Source organism: Trachurus trachurus (genome assembly GCF_905171665.1).
Source record: "Trachurus trachurus genome assembly, chromosome: 16".
NCBI classification, from domain to species: Eukaryota; Metazoa; Chordata; class Actinopteri; order Carangiformes; family Carangidae; genus Trachurus; species Trachurus trachurus.
In genome coordinates this window covers 13,936,101-13,948,906 of record NC_139902.1, presented here as the reverse complement: position 1 = coordinate 13,948,906, position 12,806 = coordinate 13,936,101, and the positions used below count along the sequence as shown (strand labels likewise).

General features: G+C 43.6%; 1 protein-coding gene across 1 annotated transcript; it reads left to right on the top strand.

Annotated features, from left to right (window-relative positions):
* The first annotated feature begins 269 nt into the window (after window positions 1–269).
* Window positions 270–7,457, top strand: p3h3 (prolyl 3-hydroxylase 3). Its single transcript, XM_083989258.1, has 16 exons — window positions 270–575; window positions 1,495–1,679; window positions 1,922–2,080; window positions 2,512–2,704; window positions 2,803–2,934; window positions 3,362–3,504; window positions 3,802–3,891; window positions 3,997–4,049; window positions 4,135–4,214; window positions 4,289–4,416; window positions 4,503–4,598; window positions 4,679–4,829; window positions 4,978–5,095; window positions 5,319–5,394; window positions 5,509–5,649; window positions 6,913–7,457. The coding sequence occupies exons 1-16, from the start codon at window positions 299–301 to the stop codon at window positions 7,087–7,089; spliced, it is 2,199 nt and encodes a 732-aa protein (XP_083845384.1). The 5' UTR covers window positions 270–298; the 3' UTR covers window positions 7,090–7,457.
* Window positions 7,458–12,806: the final 5,349 nt, after the last annotated feature.

Genomic DNA, 12,806 nt, shown 5'->3' with positions numbered 1-12,806 from the left:
CTGCGTAGCCTAATAATCCATTGGAAACATGACTTTGCGTCATTCAGCCCCAAACAAGCGAACAAGTTTAATTCAACTCGATTTTAAATTAACGGAACGACCCGTCGGCGAGGAGTAACAGAGCCCACATCGTCTGAAATGACGGCGTTTACTTTTCTCAAGCGGGTGAAAACTTTCTGGATGAGAGTCTCCTTCGTTCCCTAAATATTTCCATAGTCCCTCCTCCTCCTCCTCCTCCTCCTCCTCCTCCTCGGTCTCCCAGCTCCGTCTCCTCCACACCGGGCTGCTCTCTCGGACCATGGCGCGGCTCTGTGAGCGTCTCACTGTATACGTGGCGTTTCATTTCTTTCTTCCAGCATCTCTTGGTGTCGGCGGCAGCGCTAATCTCCTGTCGCTGCTGCAGCCCTTTGACTTTCTGTACTACAGCGGGGTGCGTGCATACTTTGGCGACGAGTGGAGCAAAGCTGCGGAGTTCCTGGAGAAATCCATCGTGACCAAGGAGTCACTGTTCAGGGTCCGCAGGCAGTGTTACCACGACTGTGTGGCAGCAGGGAAGGAGGCACTCTCTAAACTTGGTATGTTATGAAGTGATGATGATAACTTTGTGTGTTTGCACTGTCAGCAGGGTGTAGTGATTGGTGCTCCAACGTTGAGTCAGTGGTGAGCCAGATTTACTACAGTCTGTTCAGGTGATAATGAGTCATTTAAATTTCACTTCTGAATGGTGCAGTAACATTCAGTAATGTGTGAATTAAATGCAATGCTGAATTTTCCACGTCCTCTTCCTGTGGTTCCCAAACTCTTTGGCTTTGTGACCCCTGTAAATGAGGTCACGTTTACTTGTCACCTCTTACATTCCATGTCCTACACTACACATATGAGTAAACTTAAAGTAAGCAAAGTAGTTCTATCAAAGAGTAAATCTGTTTCCTGTATTGGACTATGCACATTGCACACATGTTTAAAATTCTTCAAGAGTTTATAAAACACTCAATTATAACCATAACATAGCCTACTGCTTCCTGTCACTTTTTACTATCATTAGGGCTGGAAGTGGGCTGTACTAACTGCTCTGGGTGGAGGATAATTACTGGTGGGGAGCTAGAAGTCAGTTTCCCTTTTTTTTTTTTAGTGTCTGAGTACGTGACTTTGAGCAAAAGGGTAGAAGACTAGTGCAATGCAAAATCAAAGAGGACTAGAGAAATATAAATATTATAATGAAAATGAAATAAATTCTTAGTAGTAAAATAGTTCAGATATTGCAACAGTAAAACCCTTTACATGAATGCATAAATCATATTAAAACCATTTGATTTAATATGTACAATTTAAACTGTTATTATTGTTTATTAAAGTCTATGTGGTGTTTACATACAGAAGAAGCTCCATTTTTATTCCAAATGTAGACAGTGTATAAACAGCGTTTATCATTTAGACATTTTGTAAATAAGAGATGATGTTCATTGATATGATTCTTGGTCTCTGTGTTGTCAGACTCTAAGGAGCAGGGTCTGTGGGACCTCTGGATGTTGGATTGGGTGCAGCAGAGAGCTGAGTGTCTGAAGTTCTGTGTTGGACGCTCCGTCACCGTTGCAGGGCAGCTCCCTGTTTCTTCAGACATAGAATATGAATTCAGCTCTCGCAACCCCTACAACTTCCTGCAGGTCACATACTACAAGGTAAGCTGCTCCTCAGGCAGTTGTTAGCGTCTGTGACAGTCTAATGAACAGTCATTTCACATTAGCTCTGGTTGATGTGCATATTAGCTGAATTCAAAGTTGCATTTAAAGACAAGATGCTTAATGTCTGTGCTGTGATCCAATAAACCAAATTATGATTCGGATCACAACTTTCCTCTGAAGCAACACTCCTGTCCTTCTTTGATAAACTTTAACCACACTCTTCTCTTCATCCATACCAGTTGGAAAAGCTGCAGAAGGCAGCGTCAGCAGCTCACACCTACTTTGTGGCCAATCCCAGTCATCTGGAGATGAGGAACAACATTGAGAAGTACAGGAGGATGGAGGGAGTGACAGAGGAGGCCTTCCAGGACAGAGAGATTGAAAATGAGAAGCACTGGGTGAGGAGGAGGAGGGAGGTGGTGGATTTCAGTCTGGAATAGTGTTGGAGCTGATTTTGTACACAGCAGATGACTGTTGCTCCAAAAGGAGTGTTTTCAAAGAGAGATATTTAGAAATGTAACCAAGTAGAACCAGCCACAGCCTGAGGGACTGAATTCCTCTCTCTCAGCTTCACTCTCTGTTTTCCAACCATGCAATCCAAACCTAGTTTTACTCATTGAAGTCTCACGTGTTATAACACGATAAGTCTTGTCTGAAATTGGCTCAGACGGTCTGTGCAATTGCATCCACTTATATCTCAGAGTTCAGACACCATTTTATCTTTTAATTAACACAACAAATTTTGCCCTTTGCTAATTTTTTGTAATGAAACAAAAAAAAAAGTCTGTGTATAGTGGAACTATATCATTATAATTTCTATAAAACCCAGGTCCTGTATGATGCTGCAGTCCAGCAGGAGGCCTCGTCTGACTGGGTGAAGGCGGTCGAGAACTGGAAAGTGTGTGTGAATGAAACACTGCGGCAGACGGAGGAGTGCAGGCTGCAGTGCGAGGTGGCCTCCCAACGGCTGCCCGAGGACAGGGGAGTGGATGGTGTTGGTGGCGTGTTTGAGAAGGCCGCAGGTGAGGAAAAAAGGCTGCAGCCTGAATGTTTTGTTCTGGCAGAGATGGAAAGAAAAGATATAGCCCTCAATTTTTTTAAATTTTTACTCCCCATCCAGCTCTTTCTCTCTCCCTGCTGTCGTGCCGGCAGTCATGTGTGACCCAGGTGGCCACGCGGCCTGGAAGAATATCTTCTCAGGAGGACTACCTTCCCACACAGCTGGAGCATCTGCACATTGCACAGTTTAAAGGTAAGGGTTTTAAATTCAACAAAATGACTGTTTAGCGCAAAGTGATGATAAACACCAATCAGACAAAACATTATGACCACCTGCCTAATATTGTGTGGGTCCCTTTTGCTGCCAAATACGCAACAAACCTTGATGCACTGTGTATTCTGTATAACACCCTACAAGAACTGCAGTTTTTCAGATGCTCTGACCCAGTCGTCTCGCCATCAAAATTTGGCCCTTGTCAAACTTGCTCAAATCCTTACACTTGCCCATTTTTCCTGCTTATAACACATCAACATTGAGGACAAAATATTCATTTGCTGACTAATATATCCCACCCACTAACAGGTGCCATGATGAAGTGTTATTCACTCCACCTGTCAGTAGTCATAATATTGTGCCTGTTCGGTGTAATGCATGAGGTTGCATTACTGCTTCCCAACAGCTGGTGACATCAGTGGAGCGGTGAGGACTCTGCGCTCTCTTCTCCTGTTTTACCCGTCTGATAAGGACTCTCTAGACAACCTGCAGCTCTACTATGAGACACTAGGAGGCGACACAGAGTCACAAGGGACAGAGCCTGTGCAGGTACGGCTCACTATCCATTATATTAAAATCACCACTATGTTGATAGTAATGACCTAAGTTCTTTGATTTTTTTCCCTCTTAATCCATAAATCTCTTCAGCCTGATGTGGGAGTGAACAATTCTGAACACAGTGTGGTTAAAATACAGCAGTAATTTGACCAATGTGCCACTTTTTTTCTGTCAAACATTAATGTGTGAATCAGTAAAGGTGAGGAATCACTGCTCATGCACAGACATACTTCACATTCAACTTACTTTTAGTGTTTGACAACAGGTTTGTGTGTATTTGTCATACAGGAGATTGTCCGGTACATCAATCGCTCTCTGCAGGAGAAGAAGCTACTGTATTTTGGTATGGAGAACCTGGACTTCAGTTTCACAGACCCAGTAAGCACTGCTGCTGAATAAACTATATTCTGATGCACATGGGGATAATAATAATTCATTATTATAATTATCCTCAATGAGATCAATGCTTGCTTTTCCATGTAGGATCTTTGGACTCCAGAGGATGTCGTACCTGAATCCCTGAGAGAGACTTGGAGGTGAGCCAGGCAGGACGAAAAGTGATAAAGTCTCTTGTGCTTCATTAAAAGTTAATGTTGAGTGTCTTTCATGTTCTGCTGTTAGAGCTGAAAAAGAGAAAATGCACAAGAGGGTAGACGAGGGACAGCAGCAAGAGGAAGTGGATGACAGTGGCTTTTTTGCAGGTGAGACAGGAGTCACTGTCCTTTTTTAAAAAAATTCTGTAGCAGTTTATAATTCACCGGTTTCCTCTTCTCAGGCGGTCTGGTCCCTCGTGTAGGTGTGACCATCACCATGGACGACGAGGTTTTGAACGGCACAAATCGCGTGGTTCTGGACGGAGTCATGACGGAGAAGGAGTGTGACAGAGTGCTGCAGTTAGCAACGGTAAGTTCACTCTGGTGAAAGAGTTGGGCCTCATCAGATAGAATCAGGAACAAGCTCACCTTCCACTTCCTCTTGCGTCTTGATAGGCTGCCGCATCAGCTGGGGATGGTTACCGAGGTCGACGGTCTCCGCACACACCTCATGAGACCTTTGAGGGCCTGACAGTGCTCAGGGCTGTAAAGGTGAGCGAACAGGAGATTATCATGGTGCACAGTGGTGATCTCATGTTTGAAAGTAAATGAGAGTAAATGTTGTTTTACAGTTGGCACAGGAGGGTCTGGTTAACCAAACAGATGCCAAGCTGCTACATGAGCTTGGCGAGCGGGTGAGAGTCCTGCTGCACTCCTACTTCAGGAGCCCCTCAGGACTATTTGTGTCTTTCACACACCTGGTCTGCCGCAGTGCTATCACAGGTAACACAACATCATCATCCACGTTTCTCTGAAGGGAGGTTAATCTGCTCATGTAGAAGTAAAAACAGCTACAGGGTTTCACAGAGTTCAGACATTGTGAACTGAATGAGTTCTTTTGGTTAAGTAAACCAATGCTCTCTGCTCTCAGGTGACCAGGAGGGCAGGTTGGACCTGTCTCACCCCGTCCATGTTGACAACTGTCTCCTTGAGCCAGAGACTAAGCAGTGCTGGAGGGAACCACCAGCGTTCATACACAGAGACCTCAGGTACACACACAAATTCTTAACACGAATAATACTTAGAGATACAGCCAGATGGAGGTATCGTTATTTTAGTCCATATCCTTGAATCCAGTGATGTATTTATGAGTCCCTTGAATAGAAGGAGGTAGTTTGAAAGAGACGGTCCAGGGAAAATAGAGTAAAATAGAAACAGATCTGTTTGTGTTAATTTACCTGAACAAACATCTCAGACATGTTTCTCTCACAGTGCCATTCTCTACCTGAACAACAACTTTGATGGTGGAGAGTTGTTTTTTACAAACAGGGATGCCAAGACCATAACAGTAAGTTACTTTTCAACCTGGTCTGATATCATCAATAATTTAAATCTGTGGTTTTTAAACCAGCACGCGCTAATGTTTGTTGGGCCTTTTCATTTTCCTCCTCCGTGTCTCCAGGCCCGAGTCACACCGAGCTGCGGTCGACTGGTGGGCTTCTCGTCAGGTCCGGTGAACCCCCACGGTGTCACTGCAGTGACCAGTGGCCGGAGGTGCTCGCTGGCCCTGTGGTTTACAAAGGAGAAGCTCTACAGGGACATGGTAAGCATCAGGATGACACTCTCCTCAAACTTCCTGTAGTCACGAAGCTGTTGATGTTGTGACACCAGTGTTAGGTAAGACCAGATGGGGGCAGAGCTAAATGCAAATTTGGTGGTTGTTTCTGTCATTTACAGTACCTGGTCTGTGAACATACCATGCTATAGATTTACTGGGAAATGATGAATCATCCAGTATCCACATTCATTTGAAACCCAGCAAGCTTCTGCATTGAAATCAGATATCAGATATCAGTTTAGTTGGTCGTCCTGTTGGAATCACACTGGGCACGGCACACACTGATTAACTCTTTACAGTGAGACTGTAACATAAAAGTATAAATAACTTCTTCCTAAAGATGAAAAATGTCTTAGGTTTTTTTTTAGATAAGTAGCCTCAGAGCTTTTTGCTGCTATAGCCTTACTTGGTCTGCTGTCATGGAGCTTATAGTTGCTAATACAAGCTAATGTTAGTAAAGTTGTGTATGTCAGTAACACAACTTTACTAACATTAGCTCGTACTGGGTGTTCTCTACTAGTGCTATTATTATTGTACACTTTAATATAAATCATTATCATGGCTCCAGTGGGGACTCCTCAGCAAAAACTTCAGTGTCACTTTATAATAGGAGAATTACCTTTTACTGGTGAAGCCTCTTTGTTAATAGGATATTGTCAGACGGACGAGACTAGAAACATTAAAGGGACTACGAGGAGTTCTGGAAAGTGAAGTGTTTTCACGCTACATTTCCCATTAGCCTCTGCGCGCATGGTGAAATTCTTGGACCGGCGCAAAACAGGCGAAAGCGAAAGCATTTAACAAGAATGTTTTCATTCATCAAGAATGAAAGTCGGAGGTTCGAAGACAATCAGATACCCTAGTAGTTCCAACCATAAACGGCGATTCAGCGGCGTTATTCCCATGACCCGCCCGGCAGCGTCCAGGAAAACCAAAGTAGGAAATGCTGGGCGAGCCGACCACTAAATAATAATATCAAAATAAAGACAAAACAATATATTTATCGCAAATGGACCCATTAACAAGTGTGAGTAACGTAGATTCATCCACATTAATATGAGACTATTTTATAACCAAAAGCAAACTCCTCGGGGTCTCTTTAGAACAAGTTTAACAATATTCTTCCTGAAAGAACATAGATGTTAAATACAGATTCTCTTAATAGGGGTAAATGTAATTAGTTGCTTCCAAACTTGCATTGTAATTTTCAATACTTAATCATTGCTATACTTTTTTTGTCTTCCTCAGGAGCGAGAGGAGGCGGAGGCCTTATGGGCCACAGACGGACAGAGTGTGGTGAAAAAGGACAAAGAGGAGTCAGAGGGCAGCTCCGCCACTTCCAGGAACGCTCGGAGCCAAGCAACAAAGGAGAGGAGCAGAGGGAGAGGGAGAGGCAGGGTGACGGGAGGCAAAGATGAGCTGTGAGAGCCAGAACAAACCTGACAGACTGAAACTGGAACACAGTTTCATTTGCATCCATTTCAGTGGAGAAATTCCCCATCCAACAACCAGGGCCATTGCACCAACCATGAACAGCTCTTTGATTTCACAACGCAGATTTTCCTTTTTTTTTTTTTTACCCACACACCGATTCTCTTCATCCTGCTGCCTTTTCATGTAAAGCTTGCATCATGTGTATAGACTGTATTTATACTGTATATGATGAAGGTAAGTGAGGGAAACACAACCTTTTCCTCGCTCTCTAATGTCCGTCTGTACTTTTGTTTTAGCAGCTTTACTGACCGATATCACTCGATCACTTGATGAATGAAGAGAATAAAAGAAGAAATGAACGTGACTCCAGTGTCGCATGAGAACTGTGTGCCACATCCACACAAGCGAGGTACAGAAAGAGCATTACAGCAAAGTGAAAGAAAGCCTGTGTAATCTATGAAGTGATTCCCTCACACGGCCTGTGGCTGCCTGCTGATTAAACTGAAAAATGAGAGGGTCCTCAGTCTGTAACCTGTCTGTTAAGAGTACAAGCATGTGATAAGATATGCAATTAGACAGCAGCACAGCAGTAGGAAACTAAAAGTAATTACATCAGCATAGTGCATAAAAAACTACAGTTCAAGGCAGTAAGAGGGAGAGGAGGGAACAGAGAGAGAGAGGTGCACAGGGAAAAAGAAGGATAGAAATAGAGAGATTACTGTTAATCCCTCATAAATGAGTGCATTTGTTTATGAAGCTTAAAAAATCTCCCATTTAGAATATGGAATAGTAATCCAGCAAGAGATCATTTAATCATTCACGTCCAGTGGAGTGACACTCGACTACCCACTTCCATCTTATCCTTCCCATTACAACCAGTGCCTCCTGTCAGCCCCCCTCCCTCCGTTTTCGTCTCGTGCATTAGGTTCAAGTCGAGCACTGTTTATGGCCCATATTAACACTCTCACTCCCCCCTGTGTTATAATCCCCCGCCGCAGCAGAATTGGGTCGGCAGGACTGTTTAATGGAGCCTTGGGTTTAACCTCTTCCCTCCCTCACACGCTGAAACCACGCAGTACCCTAAAAGTCTGCATTAATCTTCTCTTAAGTAGGTGTTATGTCTGTATAATGCATCTAAGATATCCTCACACTAAGCACCCGGGCTGTCTCCTGTTCTAATTACACACTTGGCGGAAAAGCATAAAATTTACAGCTGCGTGATGATGTCATCTTGCCGTGTTTTATATGATTAGCAGAAATTACGCAAGGCCTCACAGCATAGTTATAAAACTGAAATCACAACATCCTCTCGTCATTATAACTGAGTGCTGTGTGTAGCAAGTAGTGGACGGGATCGCTCATCCCTTGTGTTGCACTTCCACGCATTAACTTTCCCACTATTTGTGGCCCACACCACTTATTGGGTGTCTAGTGCTGATTCCTGGCCACACCACATGATGCTTTACATCACTTGTAGGTGTAATCATCAATATGAGATTCAATAGGAGTGTGAGGATCATAATTCATGCCCTAACCCCACACTCGTGTCACAATAAATCATTTAATCCAGTCACCCCACCCCTCTCACTCTATGCCATCCTGCACCTCATTCATTCAAAACAAGGTCAAAGGGTCAGGGGCCCTTAATGGACTAAACAAAATCTACTCAACCCAACAATGAGATGGATTCTGTACCACATTCATACGACTTTGGAAGTGAGACAGAAGCAAAACAATGCTAGTTATGATCCAAGCTACAAATAGTAAAATAAAATTAAAGATTTTCTAACAGGGATAATGCAAGATAAAGACACCACTGGTCTTAGTAGTAGCCCAAAATAAATCTGTCTTTATTTGTCTGCACTCTTGCGCTTGCTAACACAATCCTTTTTTCCACTCTTTTTGGTTTTCTTGTGGTTTTTACACACCATCTCACATCCTCCATCGCCCTAACTCCATTTCTCCAAATCTAGTGTCAGCTCAGCCAAAACGGGAGGCCTGCCTCTGTCATCGCCACACTCTACTGAGCAAGGGTCAACACTCTGAAACTACAGAGCTGAATTTATCCGTGCTGAATCAGAATAAACCCAGGGAGCAGGAAGAACTCTCTCTCTCACACACACACACACACACACACACATTCCAAGCCTTTTTCTTCCATACACAGAAATGTATGCAAGCGTGTAAACACACAAAGGAGCCTGTAATCTACAGTATCAGTGGTGCAGTGACGCTGTTTAATCATCTGAATCTTCAGCCCCGAGGGTTTGCGCAGAAAGTAATAATGTGATAACTGATTCTTGTAGGAAAGTTTTCTCCTAAGGTCAAAGGTCACAATTAGCTACAGCAGCAGCATCCCAGGGCTTAAGTGAGGATTCAGACTCTGTTTAGTCTCATTTCCTTTTGTTATCATTGGTTTTCTACTTAGCATCCGTGTCACATGTCAACTTGAGTATCATGTCAGGTGGCATTATGTACATGTGTACATGACATGTTACTGCAGCCCTGCACGGGTAAATTTATTTAAACATAAGTTTGAGATGCTTTAACAGACTGATTGACCATGTTTGCTAAAAGCAAACTACAAGGTATGTAAGACACAGCAGCACACATACAATGAGTAAACAATAGCTCTTTGACTGTCAAAGGATCATTGTAAAGATGTTTAGTGGATAAACTGATCCAACCTACAGCCTGAAAGTGTGATGACAGTGAGCACAAGCTGTGCTGTTTCATAACTAGTACAGGTGACTCACTTTGTTAGATAATATGCAGTGGCAGTGAGGTGAGTGACGCACACTTTCTAATGGGCAAAGGCAAAAATTAAAAGAAGCTCTTTAAGTCTGGGGGGTTTGTTTTGTGCTAAGGTTGAAGTGGAGCAGAACTTGAGCCAATAAGGCCAAGGCACAGGCCAAACAGAGGGATCCTGAAGAGTATGTGGGTCGCAGAAGTGCCCCTCTGGTGGGACATTTGGTCAGATCGTTAGAAAGAAAAAGACAAAGGAGCACAGAGACTGTAGAGTTGTAGATAACATACATCCTTATTCCTATAAGTGAATGTTCATGCTTGGTGGCACTGTTAGCTGAGCACTCTCCTGTATCCTGTAGTGATTTCATACTTCACCATTGGGCCCTGTCAGATCTCCGCTCTGCCCCTCAACTTTCTAATATTAGGTTCACCTCAGGTTTACAAAACACAAACCCTCCTGCCAGTCATAGATCTTTTAAAGACTCCCACAGTACCATAAAAAGTCATGTTCCCGGTTCCTCTATTTATCTTCTTTGCCCTCCCCTCCATGATTTCCATCTCTTGGGTTTTTGATTCGGATTCACCCCCAGCTCCCGTCTTGTGACCCCGCAACCATGCTTCGGCACCTTGTTTGGTTTCCCCCACTGTCTCCTCTCCCTTTCCGTCGCTTTCACCCCACCCCCACCCCCACCCCCCCAACCCCTCTTTCTGTCCATCCCAGGGTTTATCCCCTCATCACTGATCTCCCTTCATCCCTCCAATCCTCATCTGTTCCTCATAGGAGCAGTGGAGAGAGTGAGTGGCGGAGGAATATCACACTGTGCGTGATACCAAAAGTGAATGAGCGGGGGAAAGTGTAGTAACAGGCGGGCTGAACTTATGACAACGAGCAGAGGGAGACCGCTGGAGGAAGAGTGATTACACACCTGCCAACACACCTTGAGAGGAGTCTCCTGCGAGCGGTGAGTTGGATGGTCTGTTCTTGGTAGTTGTATGTGTGCCGTGTGTGCAGTTGTGTCACGCTGCTCAGATGATGGAGCAGAGGGATGAAAAGTCTGAAAGTCTAAAATGAAAAAAGTCTGACATTTATCACCAGCATCTTCAATAAGAAAATACTGAAGCTTAAAGGAAGTGTTGCCTGTCGTGATGATACATCCTTTAACACCAAAAAATGTTAAACAAAGTTAAGGATTTATTGTAATGCAGCACACTTTGAACCTTATATACTTGTGTACTTAGAGTATGTAAAATATCAATTAAAAACATTTTAATATCAAATATATGCCATTCAAGATTGCACTGACACATTTAATGCACTTATCTTTTGTTTGTGACACACACAGCAGAGATTTGGATCATCGCATCAGTATACAGCGCTGTGTGTGCTTTTGTTGTGCAGACTGATAATCTGAGTAACACACAAATTCCTTTTGTGGTCTGATTCTTAATGCTGCCAGACATAATCTGCATGATACAACTATGTTAAGTTGTTATTGTGGGTGTCAAATGTAGAATCCAAGCATGTGTGAGTGTGTGTGAATAACAGAGGAAGCAGCATGGTCAAACAGACCGAGATGGAACAACATGGATAAAATCTATAACAGTATGTGATCCTACACATTTAATAATCTTGAATCAGTTTCTGGAAACTAATGAGAAACTGATTATAGATGAAAATGACTAGATGAATAAAACAAAATGTTAATTAAACTGAATTAAATACTAAACAAAACAAGGTACATTTTCTCATTGAATGCAAAAATCATGTAAATCCACTTTGACCTACAACGTGGCCTGCTACAGTCAGATACACCCTGACATAGATGGCTCACACAAAGTAAACTAACACAGCAACAGCTCTGTTGATTGACAAGTTTCTATTATCTCATGGTCTATAAATGTGTGTAATCATGTTCACCAGCTTTATTACAACAAGTAAAATGTTTGTTTAGTGTAAACTGGCAATGATTGGACACTTCAACTACGAGGAACTGCAACACTAAAAGTATAGGCCTGCTCTGCTTATAACCAAATGAACAAGAGCTGCGTTTTCTGCAATGTCAGTCAGAAGTTTTGATTTTGTTCAGCGAGTTGGGCCAAGACCTCCGGACTCTGGTGTGCGACCAGCGAGGAGGCACCAGAGTCACCGGTCAGACTCAAATTCAGATTCATAGGCCTCGGTCGCGCAGAAAACACCGGCTCCCGTTCTCACAACTCCCTCTCTCTCTCTGTCCCCTTCCACTTCATCCATCTGCCCCCTCCCTCATTCTCATCCCACTATCTGCCCCCCTCCTCCCCCCGTCCTCCCCATCCCTTTCTCCATCTCTTATCCAAATGCAAAGAGCAGTCAGTAATCGGATGAGAGCAGATTTGATTCAAAAGGCTTCCCTTAAAATCTCAGCCAGTAGGATTTAAAACTCACTCTCCTGCCTCGCCTCTTACCCTCCACCCCACCAACTCCACCACCCATCCACCTACCCGCCACCCTCCCCCCGGCCTCCCCCGCCTCCCTCTTCTCCTCTCCCTGGCTGTGTTAATGCACTTCACTATCCAGCAAACCCCTAGCAGTCATTTAATCACATGGAACAATGGCAGGGTCCCAGGAACAGAATGGCAAAAGGGTAATAGCACGACTAAAACACTCAGGCATTCATTTCAACACTCATTATTGGAGCAATTTCCCATCTGGAACAAAGGCCTAAAATCCCCTGTTACCAACTTCAGGGACAATGTAGTCATCAGCAGTTAAATGCAGGACAGCCATGCAGTTGCTCCTGAGGTGTTTTAGAGCACTGCAGTCCTACAAAGGCCATAAGTCAACTCTTTTAATTTCATTTGAAGATGTTTCAGGCCATCTTCCACTCACCTTAAGCATTACAGATGGATAAAGGACAGATCCCAGTGGCGAACAATTAAAGCAAATCTCTTTCTTTTACAGAGTCACTCCCTCCTTCTCTCCC

What these genes read in the sequence shown, in the direction of transcription:
- p3h3 (XM_083989258.1), top strand. Translation starts at nt 299, where the DNA reads ATGGCGCGGCTCTGTGAGCGTCTCACTGTATACGTGGCGTTTCATTTC. An exon ending in CTGCCGCAGTGCTATCACAG is followed by an intron (nt 4,830 to 4,977) that starts GTAACACAACAT and finishes CTCTGCTCTCAG; the next exon opens with GTGACCAGGAGGGCAGGTTG. An exon ending in TTCATACACAGAGACCTCAG is followed by an intron (nt 5,096 to 5,318) that starts GTACACACACAA and finishes TTTCTCTCACAG; the next exon opens with TGCCATTCTCTACCTGAACA.